General features: G+C 35.1%; 4 protein-coding genes across 9 annotated transcripts; 3 read left to right on the top strand and 1 right to left on the bottom strand.

Moving 5' to 3' along the window:
* LOC18608166 lies at positions 392 to 4,186 on the top strand. 2 transcript variants are annotated; one of them, XM_007042714.2, is made up of 5 exons: positions 392 to 750; positions 859 to 1,873; positions 2,461 to 2,540; positions 2,902 to 3,166; positions 3,274 to 4,186. In XM_007042714.2, exons 2-5 carry the CDS (start codon positions 1,117 to 1,119, stop codon positions 3,531 to 3,533), a joined length of 1,362 nt encoding a protein of 453 aa, XP_007042776.1. In that variant the 5' UTR covers positions 392 to 750; positions 859 to 1,116; the 3' UTR covers positions 3,534 to 4,186. The 2 variants fall into 2 exon arrangements, with proteins under 2 accessions (XP_007042776.1, XP_007042777.1); XM_007042715.2 differs by lacking the exon at positions 392 to 750 and having other exon boundaries at positions 757 to 1,873.
* Positions 7,187 to 10,522, top strand: LOC18607986 (heat shock 70 kDa protein, mitochondrial). Its single transcript, XM_007042438.2, has 6 exons — positions 7,187 to 7,446; positions 7,867 to 7,928; positions 8,017 to 8,095; positions 8,202 to 8,768; positions 8,844 to 9,464; positions 9,664 to 10,522. The coding sequence occupies exons 1-6, from the start codon at positions 7,372 to 7,374 to the stop codon at positions 10,291 to 10,293; spliced, it is 2,034 nt and encodes a 677-aa protein (XP_007042500.2). The 5' UTR covers positions 7,187 to 7,371; the 3' UTR covers positions 10,294 to 10,522.
* Positions 12,268 to 19,212, top strand: LOC18608165 (myb-binding protein 1A). The gene is made up of 9 exons (XM_007042713.2): positions 12,268 to 12,537; positions 12,772 to 13,379; positions 13,707 to 13,832; positions 13,912 to 14,109; positions 14,926 to 15,153; positions 15,245 to 16,369; positions 16,750 to 17,037; positions 17,373 to 17,805; positions 18,036 to 19,212. The coding sequence occupies exons 2-9, from the start codon at positions 12,798 to 12,800 to the stop codon at positions 18,890 to 18,892; spliced, it is 3,837 nt and encodes a 1,278-aa protein (XP_007042775.2). The 5' UTR covers positions 12,268 to 12,537; positions 12,772 to 12,797; the 3' UTR covers positions 18,893 to 19,212.
* LOC18608164 (transcription factor GTE7) lies at positions 19,694 to 22,952 on the bottom strand. Of its 5 annotated transcripts, none has more exons than XR_001926653.1 (4): positions 21,293 to 22,952; positions 20,980 to 21,187; positions 20,725 to 20,876; positions 19,694 to 20,316 (listed from the first exon to the last, which is right to left on the bottom strand). XR_001926653.1 is itself a non-coding variant. In XM_018115383.1 (3 exons), exons 1-3 carry the CDS (start codon positions 22,727 to 22,729, stop codon positions 20,818 to 20,820), a joined length of 1,704 nt encoding a protein of 567 aa, XP_017970872.1. In that variant the 5' UTR covers positions 22,730 to 22,952; the 3' UTR covers positions 20,344 to 20,817. The 5 variants fall into 5 exon arrangements, 2 of the variants coding, with proteins under 2 accessions (XP_017970872.1, XP_007042772.2); XR_001926652.1 differs by having other exon boundaries at positions 20,072 to 20,610; XR_001926654.1 differs by having other exon boundaries at positions 20,072 to 20,610; positions 20,980 to 21,184.

Here is a 27,873-nt window from a genome sequence, read left to right as displayed (position 1 = left end):
TCTCAAACGTCGACAAAAAGGCCATACTGTGTAGATGTTCTACTTTATAAGCATCAGATAAAGTAAGTGATTAACTCTTTCTTCTTCTACCAGAAAACCAAATCAAGAACAGACATCCAAACAAACAGAAACAATTGGATTGGGCACAAATCTTTGAGTTGTAGCAAATCTTTGTCGAAAACAAATGGACTTGGAAGGGGTTGCTAGATTACATGGCACATCTAAAAGTAGGAGGATAAAGCAACGACTTATTCACCCGCCATAAATATAGGCCGCTTCCCCTGTTTTAACTCTTTCGCCTCATAAAATTATCTTGCTTTCCCGACAAACAAAGATAATTGACGTGATATTTATATCCAACGTGGACTTAAAATATACTAATCACGACTGAACCGGAAACGCGATTAGTATTACGACGATAATCTTCTTTAAATTTGGTTGGAGAATAATTATAGTATAACCTGAAGTTTCTGAGAAACTACCACCACAACGACGCACGTCTCCCTTTTTCCTTAATCTATCTCGTTCTCTACGACGTTTTCCTTTTTCCAAAATATTTTGAATTTGAATTATTCAATATTTTGTCATTTCTGGTTGGTTAAACCACTTTGAATGAAGCCACACTGAAGAATTTTGGATCTTTCCTCATGATGTTTTTCTGCTTGGGTTTCAACAGGCTTTGCTAATTTCTGATCTGGGATTTCTTGTTTACGTCAAGATATTCCCGTTTTCCAAGATTTTTTTGTAGAGGTAAGCAAATTATTATGGAGTTTCTGGCTGTCGCAATGTTTGATAATTGCTTGGTATTTTGTTGATGGGATTAGTGAATGGTAAAATTCGAATCTTTGTGGCTTTCAGGGAAACACCAGTTGCCTTTGTTGCAAGTTTGGTGAATAAATCTGATCTGGGTTTCTATCTATTGGATCTCTAGAGTTGGTTCTGCTTTCATTTGAAGCCATTCATTTTCATTCTCTGCGGCAGCTTTTCTTTGAATAATCTGAAACCCCATTGGATTGAATAGAATATTTGATTTAGAAATTTCTGAGTTGTTCAATCTTTGACCCAACTCATTTTAATTTGCTAACTTGATTGGTCAAAGGTAGTTAAATAGAAGCTATGGATTTAGGTCAGGAAGAACTGGCTGGAGATGGAGAAATGGAGGAATTGGTTAGAGCATCCTCTGCTGATAATCCTCTCAGGGAAAATCATCTTCAGAGAACACATTTTCCTGGTATGGTGAGACAGAAAGCATATATTTTTGACGGTCTTGGAAATTATTATAATAAGGAGTGGGATCTTGCTGAAGGTGGTGGCAAGGAGTTTTGTTGGTACCATGTAGAACTTCCAAAAGGGAATCAGAAACTCTCTCAATCTGCACAATACCTCATAGATGTTCTTTGCCCACCTTTAAAGCTTCAAGACATTCTCTCACTTGTTAGCAATGGGCCATTTTGTGGACATGTTGATGGAGCGCTTGTCTTTAGGGTTAATTCACCTGGCCCTCCCTCCAGTAATTTTACATTTAGACTAGCTGCCAGGGTTACAGAAAATTCAGTGATTACTGTGTCTTTGGGACGTGTTCCCAGATTAGGTTTCTCACCGGTTGGTCAATCTCTTCTCTCAGAGATTCCTAGTGTTGAGAGTCCATCTTATCATAGAGGAGAGAGGAAGGAAGGGGGTGGGATTGTTATTAGAGAGCATGTTCTTGAGTTCTTATTGACAATGAATCACTCTGAGGAGGCTGATAATCCTGTTCCAAAGTCTGTCTCAAACCTTGTAGTTCACATCATTGATACGCACGTGGATCACCTTCAAGATGTTGTTACTAAACTGGAGATGGAGCTGGATTCTGTGGAGCTTGAGTTGGATAGAGGTACACAATTTATTGGGCCCCCTATCCGAATAAACACTGTCCTAAATCAATCTATGTTAAATTGGTTTATAGCTCTCTGTGCTATGGTTATGAAACAGTTTTGATTTCCATACTTCATTTATTGATGCATATTTCAATTTCACATGGGCATAAGTGGTTTAAGGATTTTCATGGACACAGAATGAGCTTGTGCATGTGGAATCATTTGAACTGCAAATGCAAGTGACCTGGAACATTTTTTCAAAGAACTTTTGGGGCATCATACCGTCTGAATACTTAGGATCAATACCATTTATGTACATTTTTCCTTCAAACCATCCTTGGAACTTGCTGTAACCTCTTTGAGCAAAAGTTAGGACACCAGAGGCGTTAGAGCAGTTAGCACTGGTGTATAATTGCATTGGCTTTCCATATCTTCACTCTTTACTTGAGATATGAGAAAGTATAGGTATTTCTCATTTTTGTTCCCTTGCGCCTTCTTTGCTCATTGCCAAGTTTATATTGCACACTTTTTAAGGTTGCATGCTTTATTCTGGCAATGAAGTTATCTGTAGATGAAGTCATATTCTTTTTCTGCTTAATCTCAGGTGGATTTGCTTTAAAGAAACAGATGCTAGATGATAGAAGATTCCCAAAAATGCATCTAAATTTGCAACGTCTCCTGCAGGTAATTTCTCTTTTTCACTTGTTTCTAAATGGCCAAGAGTGCAGAAAACACTTAAGTTAGAAAGAGCAGAAGGCCATTAAAGTTTAACCCTTTATGGGGATGTGATGGATGTTTGCCCCTTGTCAAACTACATTTTAATGGGTTAAAATTGCTTTGGTTTTCATAGCCATTAAGGTTTCGCTTTTGAAGGTTGCTGAAATTCCAATGATAGGTTGTGCTTGCACTCATATATTCTGAGTCATCCACAGGGATGTGATTTGGTTGAAAGTCCCATTTATTTTGAGTTTTGGTTTATTGGCTGTGTAATTAAGACCATGAGAATTGAACCCTCTTTGCTTATATGTGTTTTCCAAAAATGTAGGTGATTGCCCATGGTGAGCAAGTATATCCCCGAGTCAAGGAAAAATGTTCTTCTAAAAATTGGTTTGCAAGTGAGGACATCAGCTCCCTTGAAGAGCTGATTGGGCGCTTGAGGAGGCTGAAAGAGAATGTAGGGTTTCTAGCAAATCGTGTTACTGCAATTCAGGCTGGTTTGGATAGCTGGCAGTCGGAGCAAATTAACAGAAAACTCTATTATCTCTCTTTCCTTTCAATAATATTCCTTCCTTTATCTGTTATCACTGGAGGTAATAATTTGATTTTTGTCCACCTTTCCCTTATTATAGGAGCTCTGATTTGTTGATGGATCTTGGGTGGCAACATTGAATGCTTTACTTTTTGTTCAACATTTCAGTGTTCGGGATGAACGTGGGTGGAGTTCCATGGACTGTGCAAAAGGACCCTGCACTAAATGATGGTTTCCGCAATGTCATGATTATCTGTGTAGCGATGCTTCTTCTAGTTTTGCTCTGCTTTATTTTCCCTGCTCTTTATACCCGATTGACTGCCTGGCATAGGAGGAGGTCTTTGAGAAGAAGTTGGTCTCATAACAGGAGATCTTTCCTCAAGAGAACCATTGGAATTCAAGAAAGAGGTGGTTACCTCAGGATTTGACAGAATTAAAGAAATTCATTACCATGGTATTTTTCCCAATCACACATGCCAAGTGTACCATGCTATGCACAGATAGAGAGTGGTCAATAGCATCATTTAACTGGGCTAAAAATAGGAATATGTTGTCCATCACTTACTCGTATTTAGGCTAGAGGTGATGATGGCTCTTTATTGGAGGTGAGTCTTATTCTTTCGCTCATTTGTTGTATCTTATTTCATTTTTTTTGGAGGTTTAATTGTACAGGTGGTTCTATTAAAGTTTGGCTATACAAACACAAAGTTTTCAGCTTATTGCGATCTCAATTTGATGGTAATTGCAACTCAGTGGCACTCCCTTTTAAGTTTTCCTTTGAATTCTTGATGGTTTTTCAATGATGTCGCTGATTCATCTCCCAAGTCTGAACTTTGGCTTTATTGAGGAATCTGGAAGTTAGGTTTATTAGCTGTGAAAGCTGGAATTTGGTTTGAATTTTTGAAGAGAGTAACAGAAATTGCTTGAGAAGTGCTAAAAATGAAGTCAAAGGTGTACTTGGTGCCCATATTGGGCTCAGTTTCAGTATATGGAGGTGGATTAATCATCATCCACTCCCAGTTCAAATGTCTTATAACATATATAACTTTGTGTATATATCTAGTTTCATGTTCCATCTGAATTCGGATTGAAACCATGGATACCAAGCATATAGCTCAGAGGAAACTATCAGAACCTATTTTAAATTGTTGAAAATACACACACTTAGAGCACTATCTTGTATTAGTTGTGTTGATTAGAAGCCATTGCCTCACTGGTGCATTGGTAAAGGTACTTCTTCAGAGAAATGCTAAAGGGGTAGGATTATTAACAGAGATTGCCCTCCCATGATCAGTGTCTGAAACCATTTTCTTCAGTTTCACTTAAACTTTAGGCTTACCACCTTTCCTCCTGGAGTCACATACAACATGTCAGGGAGAACTAGCCAAAAGCCATGAAAAATCTATGGATTACTTGTATAATCTTTTGCACTCAGGATATCTGCAGTGCAGCTTCCTTTAAGAAAAATGTCAGCCTATCCTGAGCCACAAAGAATCAACTGTTATTGAGAGCTCAGTGCAAATGGAAAGCAAAGGTAAAGCAGCCAATCAAATTTCCTGTGAGCAGGTAGATTTGCTGGCGTAGAAAGTGCCAAACCAGCAATTGTGTGAGCCACGCCTTTCTTACTTTTAGTTGAGGAATAGCATCTATGAACCCTTTGTGACAAATGTTGCATGCACTACTTAATTATCTCATGACACGTGAAATAAAGCTGGATTAAACCATTCTACTAGCATGTTTGGTCTGATTTTTTTTTAATTTAAAATCTATTATAAAGCTTTTGTAAAAAATAATAATTTTTAAAATTAAGTTAAAGTTGTTTAGTAAATTTACTTTTTATAAACTCTATTTTATAAATAAATTATTTGACAAAATAACTTATATAAATTTTAATTTTAATTAAAATTATCATAAAAAGTATTTAATAAATAATTTTTTATTAATCATNAAGAGAAAAATTGAATCAAATAAAAAAAAAATGAGAGATGGAAGAAAGTAGAGAGTCGACTATTAAAACCTTAAACTTTAACAATGGAGGAAAAAAAGAGAAGTTTAGGGTGTCAGTAATAATTCAGGAAAATCACGTTTAGTTATTGATGTTCTTATTAACAAAGTTCACTTTTATGAACAATATTATCTCAACAATCATAATCAACAAATATTATTTTAATTTTCATCTAATTTATCTCAACAATTATTGATTTATTTGATTAATTATTTCAATTATAATTATCAAATATTATATATATCATAAAAAAATTAAAAATACATAAATATCATATAACTGTCATATCAAATAATAAACTGAGAAATATCAACTAATAAAGAGAGTTTTCAAAGTAAAAAAAAAACGATAGAAAATAAAACGAAAAACAAAATAGAAAGAAAAAGAAGAAATCATATCTGAATGTAGTTTTGAATTTTGAATTCTTTTTTTTTTATTTTTGTAAGAACAAAAAAAAAACCATAAAATGATGATTTTCAGAAAGGGAGAGAGGAGATGGAGATTGATAAGGAAAAAAAAGAGTATTTTTTGAAAAAAATAACTCTCTTAATAAGTTGACATGTTAAAAAGGAGAAGGCTCTTAATTGAAGCTTTTTTTTAAACTCTTTTTTTTAGATTTTATTCTTTAAAAAAAAGTTAATTTTTTTAAGAACTTTTCACGAAATACTGTTTGACTTAATTTTTAATTTTAAACAGTAGATAAGCTAAAAATAAACCAAACCAAAAACATCTCCTTGCAACTTCTTTCCAAACACACAGAAAATAAAAAAGTTAGACAATTTCAAACAGCATTACTCAATTAATTGTCTCATATTTAAACTAATTAATTAATTAATATTATGATAAATAAAAATATATATTAACAATCATTTATAAAATTTAAAAATTTTTCTCGCAGAATATAAAATAATAATCCTAATTGCAATTAGTTAAAATTAAAATTTATTCCTAAAATCTGTAATTACAAATTATTGTTGGGACACTCAAATTAGTTCTTAGCCTTCAATATTCTCTTTAAAATGGACAAAACTCAATATCCATTCTTCTCCAAGTCAAATCTAACAAAACATGGAAATGCTGTGGCTCCATTCAACCATAAGATCAGGTTTCGATGACGTGGCGTAACATTGACCGTGAAAACTGGAGAAAAAGGTTAAAAGGTGGGCAGGGTGCGTTGGTCGTTGATCTAGAACCTTCTATATCCTACCAGAAAACCGTCTCTAATCACCATTTCCACCTCATAAAAAAATAATATATTTTTATTTTTAAATTTTAATTAAAATTACACGTAAATTTATTAATTTTTAAAATAAATATTTTATTTTTAAAAAATATTTTTTATTAGACACATAAATTTAATCATTAATCAACTATTAACATTCTCTTCAATTTACTGACATGACAAGAATAAAAAAAATAAATTTACTTTTAATTAATTTTTATAATTATTTTTATATAATTTTATTATTTTTTATTAATTTTTTTTTAAAAAAAAAACTCCCCATATGGACAACACCGGAGCTCCCTTAGGGAGCCCTGATTGAGCTCCCTTCCCCCGAGAGCTCCGACCCATGGGGAGTTGGGGAGCATCAAGCTAAGGAGCACCGATCGGTGCTCCATTCTTTATTTTATTTTTTTATAAAAAATATAATAATAATTTTTTAATTAATAAAAAAATATATTTTAATTTTTTTATAATTTTAATTAACGGTATTTACACTTTTAGACGGAATTTCATTTCAAAAATTAATAACCCTTTTTATCATTTCGATCAAAATTTAAAAATAAGAATATTTTATCAAACACAAAACCACTTATATAATCAAAAGTTTTGGACAATTAGAATTAAATGTAATCGAAAAGTTTAAAACAATTAGAATTCATTTGAATAAAGTTAATTTGGTTTGAAATAATAAAAATTAATTAAATTTAAATAAAAGTTCAATATAAAAAAGCAATATATAATAACCTATTTATACTATCTCAAATAAATCCTAATTCAATAAAAAAAACTAAGATTCTACTCTTAACAAAAATCTTCCTCTTAATAAATAAAATTTAATATACTAAAATCTTAATAAAAATAAAAAAAAATTCAAACTAAATAAAATCTTAAATACTAAAATACTAAATAAAATAAGTTCCTGCATGTTCCAAAATCCTAAACCCTAGAAACCTCTCCTCACCTTTTATATTAACCCACAAAGCACTTCCCATCTCTGTCTTCATCGATCCTTCCCTGCTCTCACTAAGTTAAAGCCATGGCTACGGCAGCTCTACTCCGTTCATTTCGACGCCGTGACGTCGCCTCTGCACCCCTCTCCGCCTATAGATGCGTAAGTTTCCAGGTTTTTAATGTTTGCTTTAAACTTTTCTGTTAGCTTTTGGTGATTTGCTTGATGGATCTGTGTTTTCTGGTAGGAAAGGGGAAATTTATCTAGATATTCTTGTGTTGTGTCATTTAATCTGGAGGTTGGTTAAAAGCAGGAGATATGTTGGATTTTTTAAATTCATTTAAAGTGGAACTTTTGTGAGCCTTTTTTGTTTATTGATTTTGTGTCTTTTGAAACTTGAGCTTAGTTCTCTACGGAAAATTGAGGTACTGTTGTTATAGCCAAGTGGCTCTTTGGAGCAAGCTGGTTTAATCTTTCATTTATTTGAGACTTAGTTAAGTCTGTGAAAATGGTAATTGGAGTTCATTTGCCAAGTGCTTCTTAGTGAATGAAATGACTTATGCTTATGTGGTTGTTGTGCAGCTTACTAGCAATGGCAAAGCCTCAGGAGGAATTAATTGGGCAAGTTTCTCTAGAGCTTTCAGGTAACCATGGTTTGGGTTATTCTTATTGTGTATTTGTTGTAAATTTGTCATTGCTCAATGTAACTCTGGATCTTTTCCTTTAATGCAGTTCAAAACCTGCTGGAAATGATGTCATTGGTATTGATTTGGGGACAACAAACTCATGTGTTGCTGTCATGGAGGGAAAGGTAAAAATTAGACCAGTAGGCGGATGTTCTTAACGATTTTTCTGTTAGTTTTGGAAGGTGAAGTTATTTCATTATCGTCTCTGATTGAGTCTGTTATTGAGTACAGAATCCCAAAGTTATTGAGAACTCTGAAGGTGCACGGACCACACCATCTGTTGTTGCCTTCAACCAAAAGGGAGAGTTACTAGTGGGCACCCCTGCAAAACGACAGGCTGTGACCAATCCAACTAATACAGTTTTTGGAACCAAGCGTCTGATTGGTAGACGATATGATGATTCCCAGACACAAAAGGAAATGGGAATGGTTCCTTACAAGATTGTTAAGGCTCCCAACGGAGATGCGTGGGTTGAAGCAAATGGGCAGCAATATTCTCCTAGCCAAATTGGGGCCTTTATTTTGACCAAGATGAAAGAAACTGCAGAGTCTTACCTTGGAAAGGGTGTTTCTAAAGCAGTTATCACTGTTCCAGCTTATTTCAATGATGCTCAGAGGCAAGCAACTAAGGATGCTGGTAGAATTGCTGGTCTTGATGTTCAGAGAATAATTAATGAGCCTACTGCTGCTGCGCTTTCATATGGAATGAACAACAAGGAGGGTCTCATTGCAGTCTTTGATCTTGGTGGTGGAACATTTGATATTTCAATTTTGGAGATTTCTAATGGAGTCTTTGAGGTATGCTTGTTCTTTTCTAAGAAGTGTTGTTTTAGCAATGTTTAGGCAAACTGTACTAATAACTATCACATCCAGGTCAAAGCAACAAATGGCGATACTTTCTTGGGAGGAGAGGATTTTGACAATGCCTTGCTGGATTTCTTGGTGAGTGAATTCAAGAAAACTGAGGGAATTGATCTTTCAAAGGATAGACTTGCACTCCAGAGGCTGCGAGAAGCTGCTGAGAAGGCTAAAATCGAACTCTCATCAACATCTCAGACTGAAATTAATCTGCCATTTATAACAGCTGATGCTTCTGGTGCTAAACACTTGAATATCACACTGACCAGATCAAAGTTTGAATCTTTGGTAAATCATTTGATTGAGAGGACTAAGACTCCTTGTAAGAATTGTTTGAAGGATGCTGGCATCTCTACAAAGGATGTTGATGAGGTTCTTCTTGTTGGAGGGATGACACGTGTACCTAAAGTACAAGAAGTAGTTTCAGCAATCTTTGGGAAGAGTCCAAGCAAAGGAGTGAATCCTGACGAGGCAGTTGCTATGGGAGCAGCAATTCAGGGTGGTATACTTCGTGGAGATGTTAAAGAGTTGCTTCTCCTTGATGTCACTCCACTGTCACTTGGTATTGAGACACTAGGTGGTATATTCACGAGGCTTATTAACCGGAACACAACCATTCCAACGAAGAAGAGTCAGGTGTGTGTTTGGTGCAAAATGTTTGCCTATCTCCTTTTAGTAGACAGACATTCTATGTTATATAAGCTTAAACAGTCGACACACAATAAGTTGATCACATTTTTTGGCGCTTTTTTTTTTTTTTGGCTTTCAATCATGTCTTCTATGAATGATATTTATCTTCTTGTTTCATGTCTGATGGGGGTTCCTTGGTTTACAGGTGTTCTCTACTGCAGCTGATAACCAGACTCAAGTAGGTATCAAGGTACTTCAAGGTGAGCGTGAAATGGCTTCTGACAACAAGCTTTTGGGTGAATTTGAATTGGTAGGCATCCCCCCTGCACCTAGAGGCATGCCTCAGATTGAGGTCACATTTGACATCGATGCCAATGGTATTGTTACTGTTTCTGCCAAGGACAAGGCCACTGGGAAAGAACAGCAGATTACCATCCGTTCATCCGGTGGTCTTTCAGAAGATGAGATTGAGAAGATGGTTAAGGAAGCTGAGTTGCATGCCCAGAAAGACCAACAAAGAAAAGCTCTGATTGATATAAAAAACAATGCGGACACCACTATTTATAGCGTAGAGAAGAGCTTGAATGAGTACAGGGACAAGATTCCTAGTGAAATTGCAAAAGAAATTGAGGATGCTGTTTCAGATTTGAGGAAGGCAATGGAAGGAGAAAATGTTGATGAGATCAAGGCCAAGATTGATGCAGCGAATAAAGCTGTCTCAAAGATTGGGGAGCACATGTCTGGTGGTTCTGGTGGGGCGCAAGGAGGTTCTGCAGGAGGTGCTCAAGGTGGTGACCAGGCCCCAGAGGCAGAATATGAGGAGGTGAAAAAGTGATTCTGTTAGTTGTTTCTTTTGAGCGGCATTGAACCGCTGCGAAAGATGATGATATTGCTTTTTTGATGCATATGGTTTTTAGCGGTTTTTTTTTTTTTTGAATGTATTAAGCCTATTAGGATTTTGAGTCCCGAACACTTTCAGCATAATAGATAACTCAAAATTTTTCTGAAAGCGCGAGAATAATTAGGTCTTCTTGACTTGTGAAGACCGTCTTTTCTTCGTGTTACTTTTTTGGCTGCTTGTGCCCATTATTTACCATATTCCAACGAGGTGCAACAAGATATATATATATAACAGTATCCGATCATTTAGTTTTCTCACTGGGGTTGGATTGGATTCTATTCTCAATTCGTTAACACACATACACAATATCTATATATAGAGAGAGAGAGAGAGAGGAGGGAGAGATACATAAGNCACACATACACAATATCTATATATAGAGAGAGAGAGAGAGAGAGGGAGAGATACATGAAAAATGGAGATTAAGACTGCATACTGATAAAAAAAAGGGTCTTGTCGTTTTTATCGGAGATGCTTGAATTTAGTTAATTTATTATTTGATTAAGAGTGGTTTTATAAAATGAGAATAAAATAATTATATTATATGGATCAAAATGAAAGTAATTTAGAACATGTATCCTCTATTCATGGGTTAGTTTCACTATTGAGATGTTTAAGATAGGTAAATTTGATTGTTTAAATATGTAAGTAATTAAAATATATTCTTTTTTAACTTTTTCTTTGAAATACAATGTTTTTCTTCTTATCGTATTTTCTAAAACGGTTAAATGTCATTAAGATTCGTTATGTTTTTAAATCATAATATTCATCCACTTCTTAATATAAACAATAAATTAAAGTGCGTGTTATTCTTATGATGAACATATTTTTTCTTCCAATTATGAACATGTTCTTCCTAAACGTACTCTTCCCTTAACATTCAATTAACAACTTCTAGTTAACATATCGAATAAACGGACTAGAAATTCAACAGAAGATGGAGAGTTCTCTTGATAGAAAAAATGGTACGGCAACAACGCAAAATTAGAGTTGTGTCGAGTTGAAGGGCTTGCTTTGGTTGTTGGACTATTGAAGTCAGCTGGTCCTATGAAGTACTGTGAAAGCAGGAAGAGAGCAGCGAAAGAGAAATTTGAAGAGCCATTTGGGGGGGTCTTGAGGCATATAATAAAGGAATGGGTGACAAGAAGAATGCCAGCAAAACAATCAAGGGCGTAAATTTTGTAGAAGGATCTTACCTTGGATTAACCAAGTCTTTTCTTCAATGTTTGGGACCATGGGTGAGCTGTTTCTGAGGTTGTAAGGTTGGGGCAAGCATTCTCCCAAGGATTACTAGGATCTTTTTCCTCAATTAATATTCCTAAATTTAAATTATTCTACTTACTTTACTTGTTGTATATGTTGATGCAAACATAAAATATTGGTAATTTTTTCAAATGAGAATGGGGTTTGATTAACTGTGTTTATATATATATATATAAATAAATCAAAATTATTATTTTAAAATAAAAATTGTATCTACTACATTATTTTCACCAATTTCAAGGAGTAGCAATGCATTGATTACAAATTTCTTTTATTAAATATGTCACTGCTTAACATTTTCCTAAAGATTATTACCAAATCATGTCATGGAGTGACTGAGGGTCATTATACTAATTAATAAAAATTTACTAGTAAACTTTTTAATTAGAAAATTTTTCGAGGCTGAAAGCTGTTTTCATAGGGTTGGATAAGATCAACCCGTTTTTATATGGGTTTGGGCGTTTTTATAAAGCATTGAACTTGTTCATATGTACTGCTCCCCTTAAAATGGCCCAAGTTGGGCCTTCAAGCAAGACATGAAAGCCCTGTTGGGCTTTGGTTCCTGCATCCAAGGGTTGTCGGGACACTTCCGGCCCTACTCGCAAAACAAACTAACAAAAGGGGTACTTTCACAATATATGAGAAATGCATAGGCTTCCATGCAATATCCGATTTCCCTTCCTTTCCCTTCTACTCTTCTTTTGCAAACGGCGCCACTCTTCTAAACCAAAACAATTTTACGTATTTACCAGTTGCCACCCTCTCGTTAAACCCTAAATTCCCGCCCCCCAGAAAGATCACTGCTTTCTCCAGAACCCTAAGACACGTCCCAATCGTCAGCTCTCTCTATCTCTCTTGCCCTATGCTCTCGCAACTCTAAACCTTTTTCTTCTTCAGGTTTAACATTTAGCTCAAGTAAGCAGCCTAAAACTGAATGGTTCCTCCTTTTTTTTCTTTATATGTCTATACAGATTTGGTTTTACTTTTGCGAATGGTTTAGAGTTTTGAATTTCATGCATTTATTGTTGAAAATTTAACCCATTTTACTTATAGCATTGTTTGTTATAAAGGTTATGCGTTTGTTTCTATTATGTATTGATTCTTTCTTGGTTTGGAAAATTGATTTTGATGCCCATTTATTTATTGCAGGCGGTTTTCGGATATAGGGTTTTTTAATGGGTAGCAAGAAAAGAAGCACCAACTCTGTAGAGGAAGTGGTAGAGGGTCAAACAGATTTAGCTGCAGATAATACAGTTTCGATGCCTTCCGATAAGAAAAGTAAGATGTTTATCAAAACGGATGCACAGATGGGAGATGGGGTTGCTGCCCCTTCTTCTGTTCCTAGTTCCATTAAACCAATGGAGAGAAAAAAGAAGAGAAAACAATTAGACAAGGAGAGACGGCGTTCAGTTTTGGAAAATGAGGAATCTCAGCCCAAACAAATGAATCTTGAATCTAAAAGAAATGATGCCTGGGAACCTGTGGCATCTTCATCAACTATTGGTTTGCCTGAGTTCCATATCAGTGTTTTTAAGGACTTGGCCTCTGCAAATTCTTCTGTGAGAGAATCAGCTGTGGAAACGTTGGTGACAGAGTTGCAGGAGGTGCAGAAGGCATATGATAGGCTGGAGAACAAGGACTTGGTTGAGGGTGTTTTGAAATTGGAAGCTCAAAAGAATGATGGCTTGGATAACTGTGCATCATCTTTGAGATATGCTGTGCGTAGACTGATACGTGGTGTTTCTTCATCAAGAGAGGTTTGATCACTATCTCTATTCTTTGTCTCAGACAAATTCATGCAATTTCCTTTAAGGTTTTAGAACTTTAAATCTTGCATTTTGTCCTGGCTGTCATATGCTTACACTTATGTGAAAAATAAATTAGTTTAAAAATTCTTTTTCTAGAACACTTAGAGCAATCAATTTACATATGCTTTGTATATGCCATCTATGTTATTAACTGAAGTTAGTGTAACATCCAGCACTTGAGGTGCACATGTAATCTTGCACAGTATACTTGGCCACCATAAGATAACTTAACTTGACTAATTGTTGGCAATATATGCTGTGCCGCTGGTTTTGCAGTGTGCTAGACAGGGTTTTGCATTGGGTTTGACTGCTTTGGTGGCCACAATTCCTAGCATTAAAGTGGACTCCTTGTTGAAACTTATAGTTGATTTGTTGGAAGTCACATCATCGATGAAGGGTCAGGTAGGCATTGCTTTCCCCATTGTATATCAGGTTGTGGTCTGGTCACATAATGGTCAACAAGTAGCTTCTTATACTGCAGGAAGTAAGGGATTGCCTCCTGGGTCGCTTATTTGCTTACGGTGCTCTTGCTCGATCTGACAGACTAATTAAAGAGTGGTTTTCTGATAAAGATACTCTGCACATCAAGGAATTTATGAGTGCTATTATCTCCCTTGCTGCAAAAAAACGATATTTGCAGGAGCCTGCAGTTTCAATCATTTTAGAATTTGTTGGAAAGGTAGTTCCTAATGGAGTATATAGCCTTTTTCTTCAAAATATTCTTACTGTAGCTGCCAGAATGTGGGGGAATTGTAACAATTCTAAATCTATGCTACTTAAAAATCAGAATTTTTGACTCATTAGATTTCAACAGTTGTAATGTGTTTTTGTTCATGTCAATAATAATACTAGTGAGTTGTTGCAATGGTTAGTAATGTATCATTATAAAGAATTTAATTAACATTCTTATGACTGAATGGTATACTAGGTAACTGCTTCATATGTATTTAATTTGCAAGCATAATATGACTATTGACTGGTAATCTTCCTTGTTATTGTTTAGCAAGTCAATTACAATTGAACTTATTTATCTCTCATGCAACTTTTGTCTAATTTTTTTATGCTAGATCAATAAAACGACCAGAATTACTGTCATGAACTTAATGAAGAGGCTATCTTTTCTAAATATTTTCCTATGGGAGGGTGGCTTTCTCATAAATGGATAGATAGATGATGTCTTGGGACATATTTTCTTTAAGTTGTTTAGTGCTATCTTTTTTTGTCCTTCTTCCTTTTCCTCTCCCTCCTTTTTCTTCCTTCTCTTTGTACATTTTCTACCTCCTTGTCCTTGCTTCTATTTTATGTTATCACTTGTTTTATCTTTGTGATGTCTAATAACTGTATACATTTCTTGGTTGGCAATGATAATGCTGGCAGTGTAAGTATTCTTATGTGTATGTATGTCTTGGCAAGGTTCATGTCAGTAAAAGTGTTCTGGTTGCATAATGTGTTATGTAGATGTTTCAGTATTTAGTAACACTTCTATATTTTGCAGCTGCCTGATGAAGCATTGATTGATCATATTCTTGAAGCTCCAGGAATTCCTGAATGGTTCCAAGAAGCCATTAATGTTGGAAATCCAGATGCTTTGCTTTTAGCATTGAAAATTCGTGAAAAATTGTCCATTGACAGCACATCATTCGGTGAACTTTTGCCAAATCCATTCAGCTCAAGCAAACTTTTCTCTGCTGATTACCTATCCTCTATTGATAACTGCTTGAAGGTAACTTTTAATGCATCTGTATGCTGCAGGGATAATTATTGAGAAAAATAAAGTTTAAATATGTTCTAAAAGTATTTTTCTAATATGGCAGGAATCCACATTTTGTCAACCCCGGGTTCACTGTTTGTGGCCTGTTCTGGTAAATGTTCTACTACCTGATACCGTTTTGCAGGCAGAAGATGTAGCATCGATTTCTAATTCCTTTAAGAAGTACAAAAAGGGTCGCAAGTCTAGCTCTTCAGAAGAAGAAATTGTTAAGAACGTCCAATGTTTCTGTGAGGTTGTTATTGAAGGATCCCTCCTTCTGTCATCTCACGATCGTAAACACTTAGCACTTGATGTTCTGCTTCTTCTCCTGCCAAGATTACCTTCCTCTTTTGTACCAGTTGTTTTGTCCTACAAACTTGTTCAGTGCTTGATGGATATACTTTCCACAAAAGATTCCTGGCTGTATAAAGTTGTGCAGCATTTTCTTAAAGAATTGTTAGATTGGGTTAGCAATGATGATGTCAGAAGAATAGCTGTTATTGTGGCCTTTCAAAAGCATAGCAATGGAAAATTTGATTGTGTTACAAAGACGAAAACAGTTAAAGGTTTAGTGGCAGACTTCAAAACAGAAACAGGTTGCATGCTATTTGTTCAGAACTTGATTAACTTGTTTTTGGATGAAGGTCATGCTTCTGAGGAACCGTCAGATCAGAGTCAAACAACTGATGAGAATTCTGAGATAGGCTCAATTGAGGACAAGGATTCTATTGGAATTATGGGGAATGCTGATTTTTTGAAAAGCTGGGTTATAGAATCTCTTCCTAGTGTTTTGAAACATTTAAAGTTGGATCCTGAAGCAAAATTCCGAGTGCAAAAGGAAATATTGAAGTTTCTAGCTGTTCAAGGTCTATTCTCTGCATCTCTGGGCAATGAAGTTACTTCATTTGAATTACAGGAGAAATTTAGATGGCCAAAAGCAGCCACCTCAATTGCTCTTTGCAGGATGTGCATTGAACAACTCCAATCACTGCTGGCAAATGCTCAAAAGGTTGAGGAGCCACGGTCTTTGGCTAATGGACTTGAGCCAAATGACCTTGGCTGCTACTTTATGCATTTCTTTAGCACATTACGCAACATTCCTTCAGTTTCTCTCTTTCGAACTGTAAGTGATGAGGATGAACAGGCAGTCAAAAAATTGCAAGAAATGGACAGTAAACTTTATAAAGACGTAAGCTTGCTCTCTTCCTTTGCTAATAATAATCAATGCTTTTGACTGTATGTTTCTGATTTTGGGATAATTTTCTATACTTAATCTATGTTCTTGAACAATTTTTGTTGCACATGCTTGTTGACTTGGCTAGCAACTGAAAGGTTGAGGTAAGTTTGGTTTTATTGCCTAGTAATTTTTTTTTTTAACACTTATCTATTTGTTCATGGTTTATTGACATGGTAGACAAAGCTTTATCTCTGGTGAATAACAATGGGAATGTTTTCTTGTATGATATAATCTGTTTTGCAACTTGTAACTTTAGTAATGCTCGTCTTCAACCTTCTTTGCTATTTACTCTTGGAGCAATTTACAGGTTTTGAATGCTTGTTTAATGGCAGGAAAGGAACTGTGGGCTAAGCAGCAATGCAAATAAACTGCATGCATTGAGGTACTTGCTTATCCTATTGGTACTCCAAGTGCTCCTTCGACCTGGGGAATTCTGTGATGCAGCCTCTGAACTTATCATATGTTGTAAGAAAGCTTTTTCAGCTCCTGATGATCTCGACTCATCTGGAGAAGATGAGTTGGACAATGATGCAGCGCCAGAATTAATGGATGTTCTTGTGGATACTTTGCTTTCCTTGCTGCCACAGTCATCAGCCCCTATGCGGTCTGCTATTGAGCAGGTGTGCAACAATGACTTGTTCAGGATCATTCATGTCTTATATCCTATACCTTTGTTCTGGTTTTGCAACTCCTTAATTTTTTCCAATTCCTCCCTTGTTTAACGTTTATAATTGCCTCTTATTGATACTGTTCATAATATTCTTTCCTAATTAAATGTTTTCTTGATTATATTTATATCTTTTACTGTTCAGCTGTAGTTTTCCTGAAAACTATTCATTTTATTAGAACAACTTGAAGTTTTTTTATGCTTATAGAAGATACTTTCATTTGTCTTAGTATAGGTGTCTTTTCACAAATCATATATGGTATTTAGTTTGGCATGTATTATCTATAGGTTTTCAAATATTTCTGTGGTGATGTCACTGATGATGGACTGCTGCGTATGTTGCGGATAATTAAGAAAGACCTAAAACCTGCTAGACATCAGGAAGCAAGCAGTGAAAATGACGATGATGACCTTCTTGGTATTGAAGAAGATGAGGATATTGATGAAGCTGAGACAGCTGAAACAGCTGAGAGTGACGAACAATCAGAGGACTCTGAGGCAGTCGTTGGCAGTGAGGGGGCTGACAAAGAACTTCCTGAAGATTCTGATGATTCTGATGGAGGAATGGATGATGATGCAATGTTCCGCATGGACACTTATCTTGCCCAGATCTTTAAAGAGAAAAAGAACCAGGCTGGTGGTGAAACTGCTCAGTCCCAGCTTGTCGTGTTCAAACTGCGAGTTCTTTCACTTCTGGAAATTTACTTGCATGAAAATCGAGGCAAGTGTTTATTGCTTTGAGTTATCTTTAACAAAATGTCAAATGCCACCTGTGATGATCAATTGCTGCCAATTTGAATATGTGACTTCTGCAATTGGTTTGTCTGTTAGTTCAGGAAATGTTGACTTTTGTGATCTAGATACTTCATTGAAGAAGTGTTTCTTTTGTTTTACCTTCAACTTATGTACAGCATTCTAACCATTACTTATTTTTTGATCTTTCTAATCCAGGTAAGCCCCAAGTCCTGACAGTGTACTCTAAGTTGGCTCAGGCATTTGTCAATCCACATACTATGGATGGAAGTGAACAACTCGGGCAGCGAATATGGAGTATTCTTCAGAAGAAGGTATTCAAAGAAAAGAAGTTGCCCAAGGATGAATCTATGCAATTGTCTACTCTTGAATCTCTATTGGAGAAAAACCTTAAGTTGGCATCAAAACCATTCAAGAGAAAGAAATCTGCTAGCACCCTATCCAAGAAGAAGCTGTCAGCCTCTTTGAACAGGCACAAAATGATTGTTTCCCTTGCTCAGAATTCAACGTACTGGATATTGAAGATCATTGAGGCAAGAAATTTCTCAGATGCTGAATTGCAGGGAGTTTTTGATCTCTTACAGGCTGTGTTAGTGGGGTATTTTGACAGTAAAAAGTCCCAAATAAAATCTGGATTTTTGAAAGAAATATTTAGAAGAAATCCTAGGATCGGCCATCAACTTTTTAGCTTGCTGTTAGACAAATGTGGCAATGCAAAATCAGACTTTCGACGGGTCGAGGCTCTTGATTTGGTGATTGAAGTATTGAAGTCGCAGGTTCCAATGAATCCTAGTGAAAGCAACTGGGATGCATCAAAGAAAATCTTGAAAAGCCATCTGCAGAGTCTAAGTCATTTAATAGAGAGGTTGGTAACAAGGATGCCTGAAAAGAAGTTGAGAAAAACTGAAGTGCACAAATTTTGTGATAAGATCTTCCAGATGATATCAACACTAGACCTAACCGAGGCTTTTCTGAGATGTTTGGGACCAGATGCTCGTCCTTCTTGTGAATCTCAACTCGGTCCCCTTTTTCTTAAGTTGAAGAAGCTGGAATGAGGGCCAGCTGTAAGATAATAGATATTTGTGGAAACTCCTTACGAAAGGGAGCCTGATTTCAGCTGCCTACAGTGGCTTGGTGGCAGTCTCATTGCTACAACCAGTATGGCTTCAAATAGATATAGCTGTATTTGAGGAACACGTGATCTCTCCTGATTGTTGCTCCAAGTAACCTGAAGACTCGCTTGGTGAGATTGAAAAAATTTTGTCGGTGGTTATTGTTCCAGTTCCTTAGCTTTCTTGTAAGTGGTCACACTGGGAGAGAAATTGTTGACATTCAGGCCTAATTTATCAATAAAATTGCCACTGATTGTATTGAACGGGCTGCTCCTATTTGTCATCTAGCTGTTTTCTCACACTAATGCTCTATGCAATGTTAATGTTGTGTTGATTGTGCAAATGTTACTCCCTGATGCAAGAATATATATACATGTCTTATCTGTGCAAGTCAGTGTCGATGTTCCAGAGTCGTGGGCATAGTTAAGTATCTATATCTTGGCATACAGCAGCATCTGATCACTGAAGATACTGCGTTGTTTACTTTGGGAATTGAAGAGAAAGGATTTTTATTTCTTCATGAGAATAATACACGTATTTTTGAATGATGAAAAATATGAAGCTTCCTCTCGCCAACCGCCGTCCCCACTCTCCATTGCTGTTATTGTCAGCATCTCAAACCCTTTTTGGGTGCTATATGTTGACCATGTCAACAAGGTGGTGGTGCCACCCTATTGCCCAATTGAACATCACCTGGCTTGCTTCTAAATAGATATTTTCAAATTTTCTTGCTGAATTAGCGGATTGGTCATACGATATGATTGTAAGTTTTATACCATGTACTATGCATTCTATCAAACACTTCTCTCTCTCTAGATATATATATATATATATATATAAATGTAGAATAGAGGAAACTTGCATACACGACAACAGCAAAGGCGTTGTAGATATTTTTCTCACTCATCGGATAATCAAGGTAGGAAGAGTGACGCTGCCGTTGTTGAAATAACAGTAACGCCAGACCACCTCCAGGCATAGCAAAGTGGCTGATCAGCAAACGAGAGCTAACCAGTTCTGGACCTTGAGCTAGATGGCGCACGGGTATCGGGCAAAGCGCATATAAATGGCGATTGAGAACCATTTTTCCCTGGAGGCGGCAACCATCATGTGTTTGTCATGTTCCCATCCTCTGGAATCCAAGGCAGGCAGGCGGCAGTTGCCTTCTCTCATCAATTCCTCTCCATATTTAATCAGAACTTGTGCAGGGTTACTTTTCTACTGTTATCTTCTTCCCCATCATTTCCCCCAATAATAAATAATATAAAGGCTACAACCACCATTCCTGTTATAATCTCTCTTGTTTACCAAGGAAAGAATATGCACTCTCAAAATTTTGCATTTGAGTCTGTTGCCACATGCCACGCCTACCAACAACCAATAAAGAAGCAAGATTAAAATTGTAAATGCCTCTATTGATGCTGAAATTTCAAGTATTAGGGTTAAATGCAAATAAAGTATTTTTCCAACCCCACTATTTTTCCCTCCTACCTATCTTCTACCAATCTCTAACTCTTTTCCTCACTACATTTCCCTGCCCACTAAAATCCACATTCATTCTTCCGGCCAAGGCGCCCTGCCCCATTTCCAATTCTCATCAATTTCTTTCCTCCGAAGAGAGCAACCATTACAATTCACACAACACACTTAAAGAACCCACCCTGTACAACAACAAAAAAGAAACAAAAAAAAAAAGGTTCATACATTCAACATTTAGTACTCTACTGAAATCCACATCTAATTTTCAATTTGTTAGCAATGTTAGCAAAATCTACCTCATCTATATCCCACCCAACTCCTCCTGGATTGCCCCAAAATCTCAGCTCACAAGCTTCAAAAACATATAACCCATCCTTCAATCCATGTCCTTAAGATCGCGCATCATCAGCATCAGAATCACTTCCTGACGAACTCCCAGAGTCCGAATCTGCAAATAATAACCTCACAAAAATAAGCATTTTTCTCCACAGACAACTTTTTCTTTTTCCTAAAACCATTATTCCAAAATTCATAATTGAGTAGAGTGATACCGCTTGAAGATGACGAATCACTACTTGAACTGCTGGAGCTGCTAGAACTGCTACTAGCACGATCATTATCCTTCTCAATCTCCACAGGTGGAAAACTGCTCATCGGCATTTCATCCCCAATATCTACATCTTCCTCGCCTGCATCCCCTTTCTTGGGCTTCTTCATTTCCATTGCAACCTCAATCTTCTCCACAGTTACCTCCTCCTGCTTTTTCCATCATTTTCCAATCAATACAAATATAAATTCATCAAATTGATACAATTCAAGCATTAACATTATCAGTTAGACATCAAGCAATCACAATGTGCTTACCCTATTGCTGTCATTAGACACCACATTGTTTGCCATCAACGCTTGCCGCTTAATCTTGCTGACCATCTTCTTGTAATTTGTAACAAACCGATCCAACTCCCACAGCGTCTCTGTATCCATTGCCTCTATATCGAGTTCAATCTCGTCCCCATCCTGCCTTAAATGCCCATTCCTCTTCCTTATAATCTGAACCACATTATCCATCTTCTCCTGTGGCAAGCTCTGCAATCCAATACCCAACTTTTGCTTCTCCTCCATACTCATTTCCCTCTTGTTTGGATCTTTTGCCTTCGGCTTCGGCTGCTTCAATGGCTTCACTGGCGGTGCCCTTACAGGTGAAGCCACCCTTGCCGGCGCCTGCATCTGCAACTGAGGCGGTGGTACATTTGGGTTTGAAACAAAGCCTGAAACCCCTCCAATTTTATCAGATCTTGCCACAATATTAACCGAATCATCCCTATCAATATTCCTCTCCCCATTCCTTTCCCTCTCTTTCTTCATCCTATCAGCTTCGCCATGATCCCAAGAACTCGCCTGTAACTCTTCCTCATAATAACCCTTTTCTTGTGGCACTTCTTGCTCCTCCAATTTCAAACTCAGCGGCCGGAAAAACTCCTCGAATCTAGCAAGCAACTGCTCAGCCAGCATATAAACCTCATGCCCTTTAGGGTTATACAGCATCGCGTTATTGAAGGTCAGCCTTACATCAGCCGCAAAATCCAACGGAGACCCATAAAAATTCTTGGCCATCCTCGATTTAACACTGCCCAGATCCATCGGATTCTTGATTATATCATAATAATCATGAAGACCCATCCCAACGACATCGACCGGCGAATTGAAGATGTACCCATACTTCTGCTTCATCAATTTGTTCAAAATTTGGGAACAGTTTTTCATCAAATGAGTCGTCGATGCTTTTCCGTTTTCTTGAGGGTTCAATCTCTTCAATTCTTTGCTGAAATTTGGGGGCAAAGGCCGTTTGTTACCTGAAATGTTTTTTTTGGATATGGGTTTCTTGGTGGAGCTGGATCTAACGTGAAAATCATTCGACTCAATTCGATTCTTCAATTCACGAATCTGCTCCAACTCGGCAACCAACCGATTCTTCAGATCGATCAACTCCTTCCTCGAATACGAGCTGATGTGGAAGCTGACGTAAGCCCCAGAGCTGAAATCGTTTAGCTTCCGATTAATCGATGATGCGTCGTCAGAAGCTGCGGATTGGGTCACGGCAGGGGAATCATCGACGACGTGGCCAGCAACGTCGTCAGGCGGCGGCAAGTGCTGGTGCAATTGACGTTTCTTGTTGAATTTAGGGTTAGGGTTAGGTTTTGTTGCTGTGAAGGGAACTTTGCCCATGAATTTAGCGACACTGCTCTTCGGCTGCGGTGGCCAATTTGACTCACTTCGATTCGCTAACACGGCCGATGCCATTAAATTATCGGGAGCCGGCAGGGTTCCGGCAAGGGTTTCCCGATTCGGATTGAAAAATTAAAACCATGAACGAGATAAAGCGTGGACTCCACGCGCCACCTCAGAAGCCCGCACGCGCCCCGCCAACCAATGTAGCCAGGAATTTAAGATAGGAAAAACCTAAAATTTATTTTCTTTGAAAAAATTTTATACGTGAAGACTAGGGTTTGGGATCTAACCCTTGATGAGCGAGGAACAAGAGAAGGCTAGGCTCGCTTCTTAAAGGCGATGAGATCTGCCCGATGGAGTTTCGGGCACTATCTTGACCGTTAGATGGAGTCCTCTTCTTGATCGAAGGGTTGTTAGGCATTTGGGGGGTGACCAGAAGGCTGGACAGATGATCTGGCATGGACGGTTGAGATGGGGAAGTTGGGACACGTGTGTAGCGGAAAGACCGTGGATCGGGATCGTAGATTTGGGTTTAGGTTTGGGGTGAATTTGGGGTGCATGTGGCTTGAATTTAGGGTTTTTATGGGGGTGCGGCCCACCGGCTGATGACGTGGACGGAAAGCCACCTGGGTGGTCCGGCTTAAGCCGGAAGCCACACGGCATGTGTGAGGAGCGTGTCAAACACAAAGGGCAATATCGTAAATTAAACCAAATGATTTATTAGATAAATCAAATTACTAAATCACCCTCACTTGCCTCAAAAATATCATCATCGTGTTACAATTATTCCTTTTCGGGTTTCAGGTGTTCAACTGTTTATTATCCATAATAATTTTAATTATGGAAACAATTAGTAATAACTAATGTCGTTATTAGTGGATAATCCTCCCATGGTAAAACTAGTTTTGACCATGGGTGTCTAATATGAACTTCTGCTTCAACTTTCCGAATATCTAACCAAATTTTTCTGCAAAAAATCAATTAAATTGTTTTTAATTAGTTACCTGCTTTCTAGAACCTCCATCATTCACCAACTCTCCATTCTATCTATAATAAAATCCTACAAAATCATTTCTTCACATTAATTCTAGTCATTTTTTACTCTAATATTTTTTTCTTTCTTTTTCTTCTGTCTCCCTCCAGGATGTTGATGATATTCAGTTTTTGGAGTTTGTTGCGGTACAATATTCCCCATTGTTGAATAGCAGAAATTATTTAGTAGCAACTCAGATGTGTCATGTCATTAGATGTCTAGGAGGTAAACAATAGAAATTGTCACAGAAAAAGAAAACATTTAGTAGGCCATGTTCTTTACATGTTAGTACCAAAAATTATAAACAGTATTCCTTGTTTAATTTAATACTTCTGTTACTTTTCAATACCAATTTATATTATAATGTATATTAAGGTTTGAGATCTATAGTAAAACCTCGATAAATTAGTATTCGGTAAATTAATAATCTCGATTAAATAATATTTTTTATTGATCTCGTCTTAAAACTAACGTGATAAATTAATAATTTGTTAAATTTATAAGATAGTATATTTTAAAAAGACACGTAAGTCTCACTTGATATGACTACAATGTTATTTGTTTCTTCTTCAAATTGATATCTCATTAAATCTTATCTCTAACTTTTCTTAATGCATTAAAATGCTCTAGTGTAGTATTCTCATATTGTAAAAAAAAATTATGTAATGTGATTGTTGCTTTGAGTATGTCTTGATCATATTTAATATTGCTTAGCTCACTTGCAAGTTAAACTTTTTAAACACATGCTGTTACAATTGTTTTTTAATACAATTTAGATTTTTTATATTGTACCCATATAATACTTAACGTATTTCATTCGTTATTGTTGATTTCTTTACATCTCAAAAAGTCATTGTGTTTAGTTTTACCGTTTATGATATTATATGTTCTTTTTATAAATATTTTTGCTTGACTTAATGTTTCTGAAGTATATTAATTAAGTATATATAGAATGTAATTTTAATTTGTTGAAAAAATAGATAGAGTCATGACTTCTATTTAATAAGACTACTTACATTCATAAACTTGTTTTAATTAAACAAATATATAAAATAATGATAATTCGTAATTTGATAATTAAGTAATATTCGTATAATCGCAATGCATAATACATTTATTAAGTTCGATATTTTGAAAAAAAAAAGAATACCCCAATCAATTAATCTTTTTAATTAATGTATAAATTAATAAATTATTAATTTATTGATTAAATAATATTTTGATTAATTAATAAATTTTCATGATCTTAAAGATATTAATTTATAGAGGTTTTACTATATTTAAATCCAAAGTAATGATATTAAAGAGTAAAAAAAATAAATTGGCTTAAATACAAAAAGTCTCTAATGAGTCATCGTCTTTTTATTACAATTAATTAAATTATTAAATATTTATTTACACTCAAGTAAATTTTAACATGGACAAAAAATTACAACTTGCATTAGCTAAATATCAATGTGGATTTTTTTTTTCATGTGACAATGATGTCATAAAAAAAATTACCCGTGCACTAGAAATTTAAAAGTGTTTATTTTTTATTTTTTAATTTTTTTTTCTGTTCTCCTTCACTACTTTTTTCTCACATGATAACATTTAAACCACATTACCAAAGAGGGTTAATGGTATCAACATGTTTCCATCCACAGAAGGACTTAATTTGATATAAATAAGTATAAGAAGAATTAATTAATCGCAAAAAAAAATCAAATGATAAATTTAGAGTTTCGAAATTTTTTTATATTCAACTAAAAAGATACATATCAGGCGAAAAAACCTACGATTAGGTTTCAAAGTTTAAATTCACATCAAGTAGACTTGTTTGAATTCATATTAATACATATGTATATTGTTTCTATTATTAAGGCTTCTTATAAATACAACATGCATGTATTGAAAAAGACAATAACATTGATTACACTAATTAATTCAATTGCCGCAAAATTTTTGTTGGTTATATAAAAATTTATAATAACAATAAAAAAATTTTGGTTACAAGTACTTATAAGTTAAGAAATAAATTTTCATTTAACATAATTTTTGCACCAAATTCATGATTAATAAAAGATAATACATTAATTATAAAATTTAATTTATAAATATCATCTTAATTAATGTATATAGGCATAGAGTTCTGGCCTTCTTGAGTTTATGATGCTAGGGAATCTGTTCCTTGAATTTGTTTTGAAGCTTGCCTTTTATTGCTAAGTGGAGAAGAGTCAATTTTAACATTATTCTTATTTTCTTATTTTGTAGTAATTAGGAAAGGAAGGCCCTTTTTTTAAAAAATAAATAATAGTTATTATAGCTTTAATTCTTGAACTTCTAAGACTAAATACTTAAATTGGGGCAAAATATTTGGGTATTTTTCAATGAAAGATCAAACGTTTCTATTGTAGCAATTAAGGGACATATATTTTCGATTCTTTACAATTAAAGGTTAAGTTGACAGGTGGATGGAGCATATATTATGCACAATAGAAAATCATGTGAGCTAATAACATGGCAACCATTTTCATTAGATGTTAACTTATTAACGATTTGTATGGAGTGTTGCTAATGTTTTGTACCAAGTGTTGATATATCAGGATTTATATGATTTTTTGATGTTTGTGAACTTTTCTTCAGAATATGCAAATATGTGAGAGGTCAGATCTATATAATATGTTGTTAAACGCTATAGTTGAAAAAGTTGTTCCATGGCATGTCGAAAAAGTTGTTCCATGTTGTTACACATAATTTTTTAAATTTTGTTACACGACATGTTAGGAAATGTTATTGCTACTTTTTGTGAAAAAAATGTTGTTAACATCATGTTAAAAAATGTAGTATTACACGTCATATTCTAAAATTTAGTTGTTACGCACCATGTTAGAAATAATTATTACACGCTATGTTAAAAATGTAATTGTTATATGCAATATTGAAATTTTAATTGTTGCACATCATGTTAAAAAATGTAATTGTTATACATTATATTGAAAATTTAGTTGTTACATGCCATGTTAAAAAATATAGTTGTTACACACTATGTTAAAGATTTAGTTGTTATACGCCATGTTGAAAACTGTAGTTATTATATGTCGTGTTAAAAATTTAGTTGTTACATGCCATGTTAAAAAATGTAGTTTTTACTTGCCATGTTGAAAAATTTAATTGTTTCAAGCTATGATGAAAAAGTTGTTACACGATATGCCATAATTTAAACCATTTTAACTTGACAGAAATTTTTTTTTGACAAAACTACTATTTCATATCTTACACGATAAATCAGCTTCCACGTCATACGCATATTTTACAAGCACCGGACACATTTTACCTTAGCTTTTAATTATAAAGAATTGAAAAGTTTAGCTATTGATTGTTAAAATTGAAATAGTTAATCCCAATTTGACAAAAACTACAAAATTTTAACTCCAAATTGAGCATTTAGTCGAATTTTAACTACAAGTGGCATACTTTTTTTTTTTTGCATGCTTCATTTGTGTTTCTCTATGCACTAACAATGTAATACGCTTTGACATTTTTTATTTTGTTGAGGTCAAAATAAGGGTGGAGCTAACTAACTTTTGTTAAGTGCTCAAAGATGAGAAATAATAAGGGTTAAAAATTTTTAAAACTAATATGTTCAACTTAATCAACAATTAAAAGATTTGTAATAAAAAATAATTTTATATAATATGTAAATCAAAATGAGTAATAAAAGAAAAACTTACAATAGTTTTTTAAGAAAGTTGTGTTCGACTATCTTTCTTATATTCAAATTCATCAATTATTGATTATATATTAAAAAGGCTAGTGATATCTTTTTTAATATAAACAACTAAATTATCTACAAGAAACTGATTATTCATTTTATTCTAAAGTTTTATTTTCATGATTTTTATTGCTGAAAAGACTATCTTTGTAGTTGATGTATAAATCGAAAGTGTCAAAATAAGGCTAATTAATCTATCAATCAAGATTAATAAAAAAAATAATATATTGATGAAATTTTAAGTAACAGTCGATAGTGCAACATTACAATTTATATTTGAGAATTACATAATAATTTTTTAATTTTAAAGGCTAAAATCATAAAAAATAAAATTATCTTAACAAAAAAGAAGAACACGGTAAGCAAAAGATAGAACCCATATAACAAAAAAGAAAGAAAAAAAAGAACATCGTTGATGATTTGTAGAAA

The sequence above is a fragment of the Theobroma cacao genome, chromosome 2 (genome assembly GCF_000208745.1).
Source record: "Theobroma cacao cultivar B97-61/B2 chromosome 2, Criollo_cocoa_genome_V2, whole genome shotgun sequence".
Taxonomy (NCBI): Eukaryota; Viridiplantae; Streptophyta; class Magnoliopsida; order Malvales; family Malvaceae; genus Theobroma; species Theobroma cacao.
Note: the sequence above shows the minus strand (reverse complement) of the source record. Positions and strands in the feature narration are given on the sequence as shown.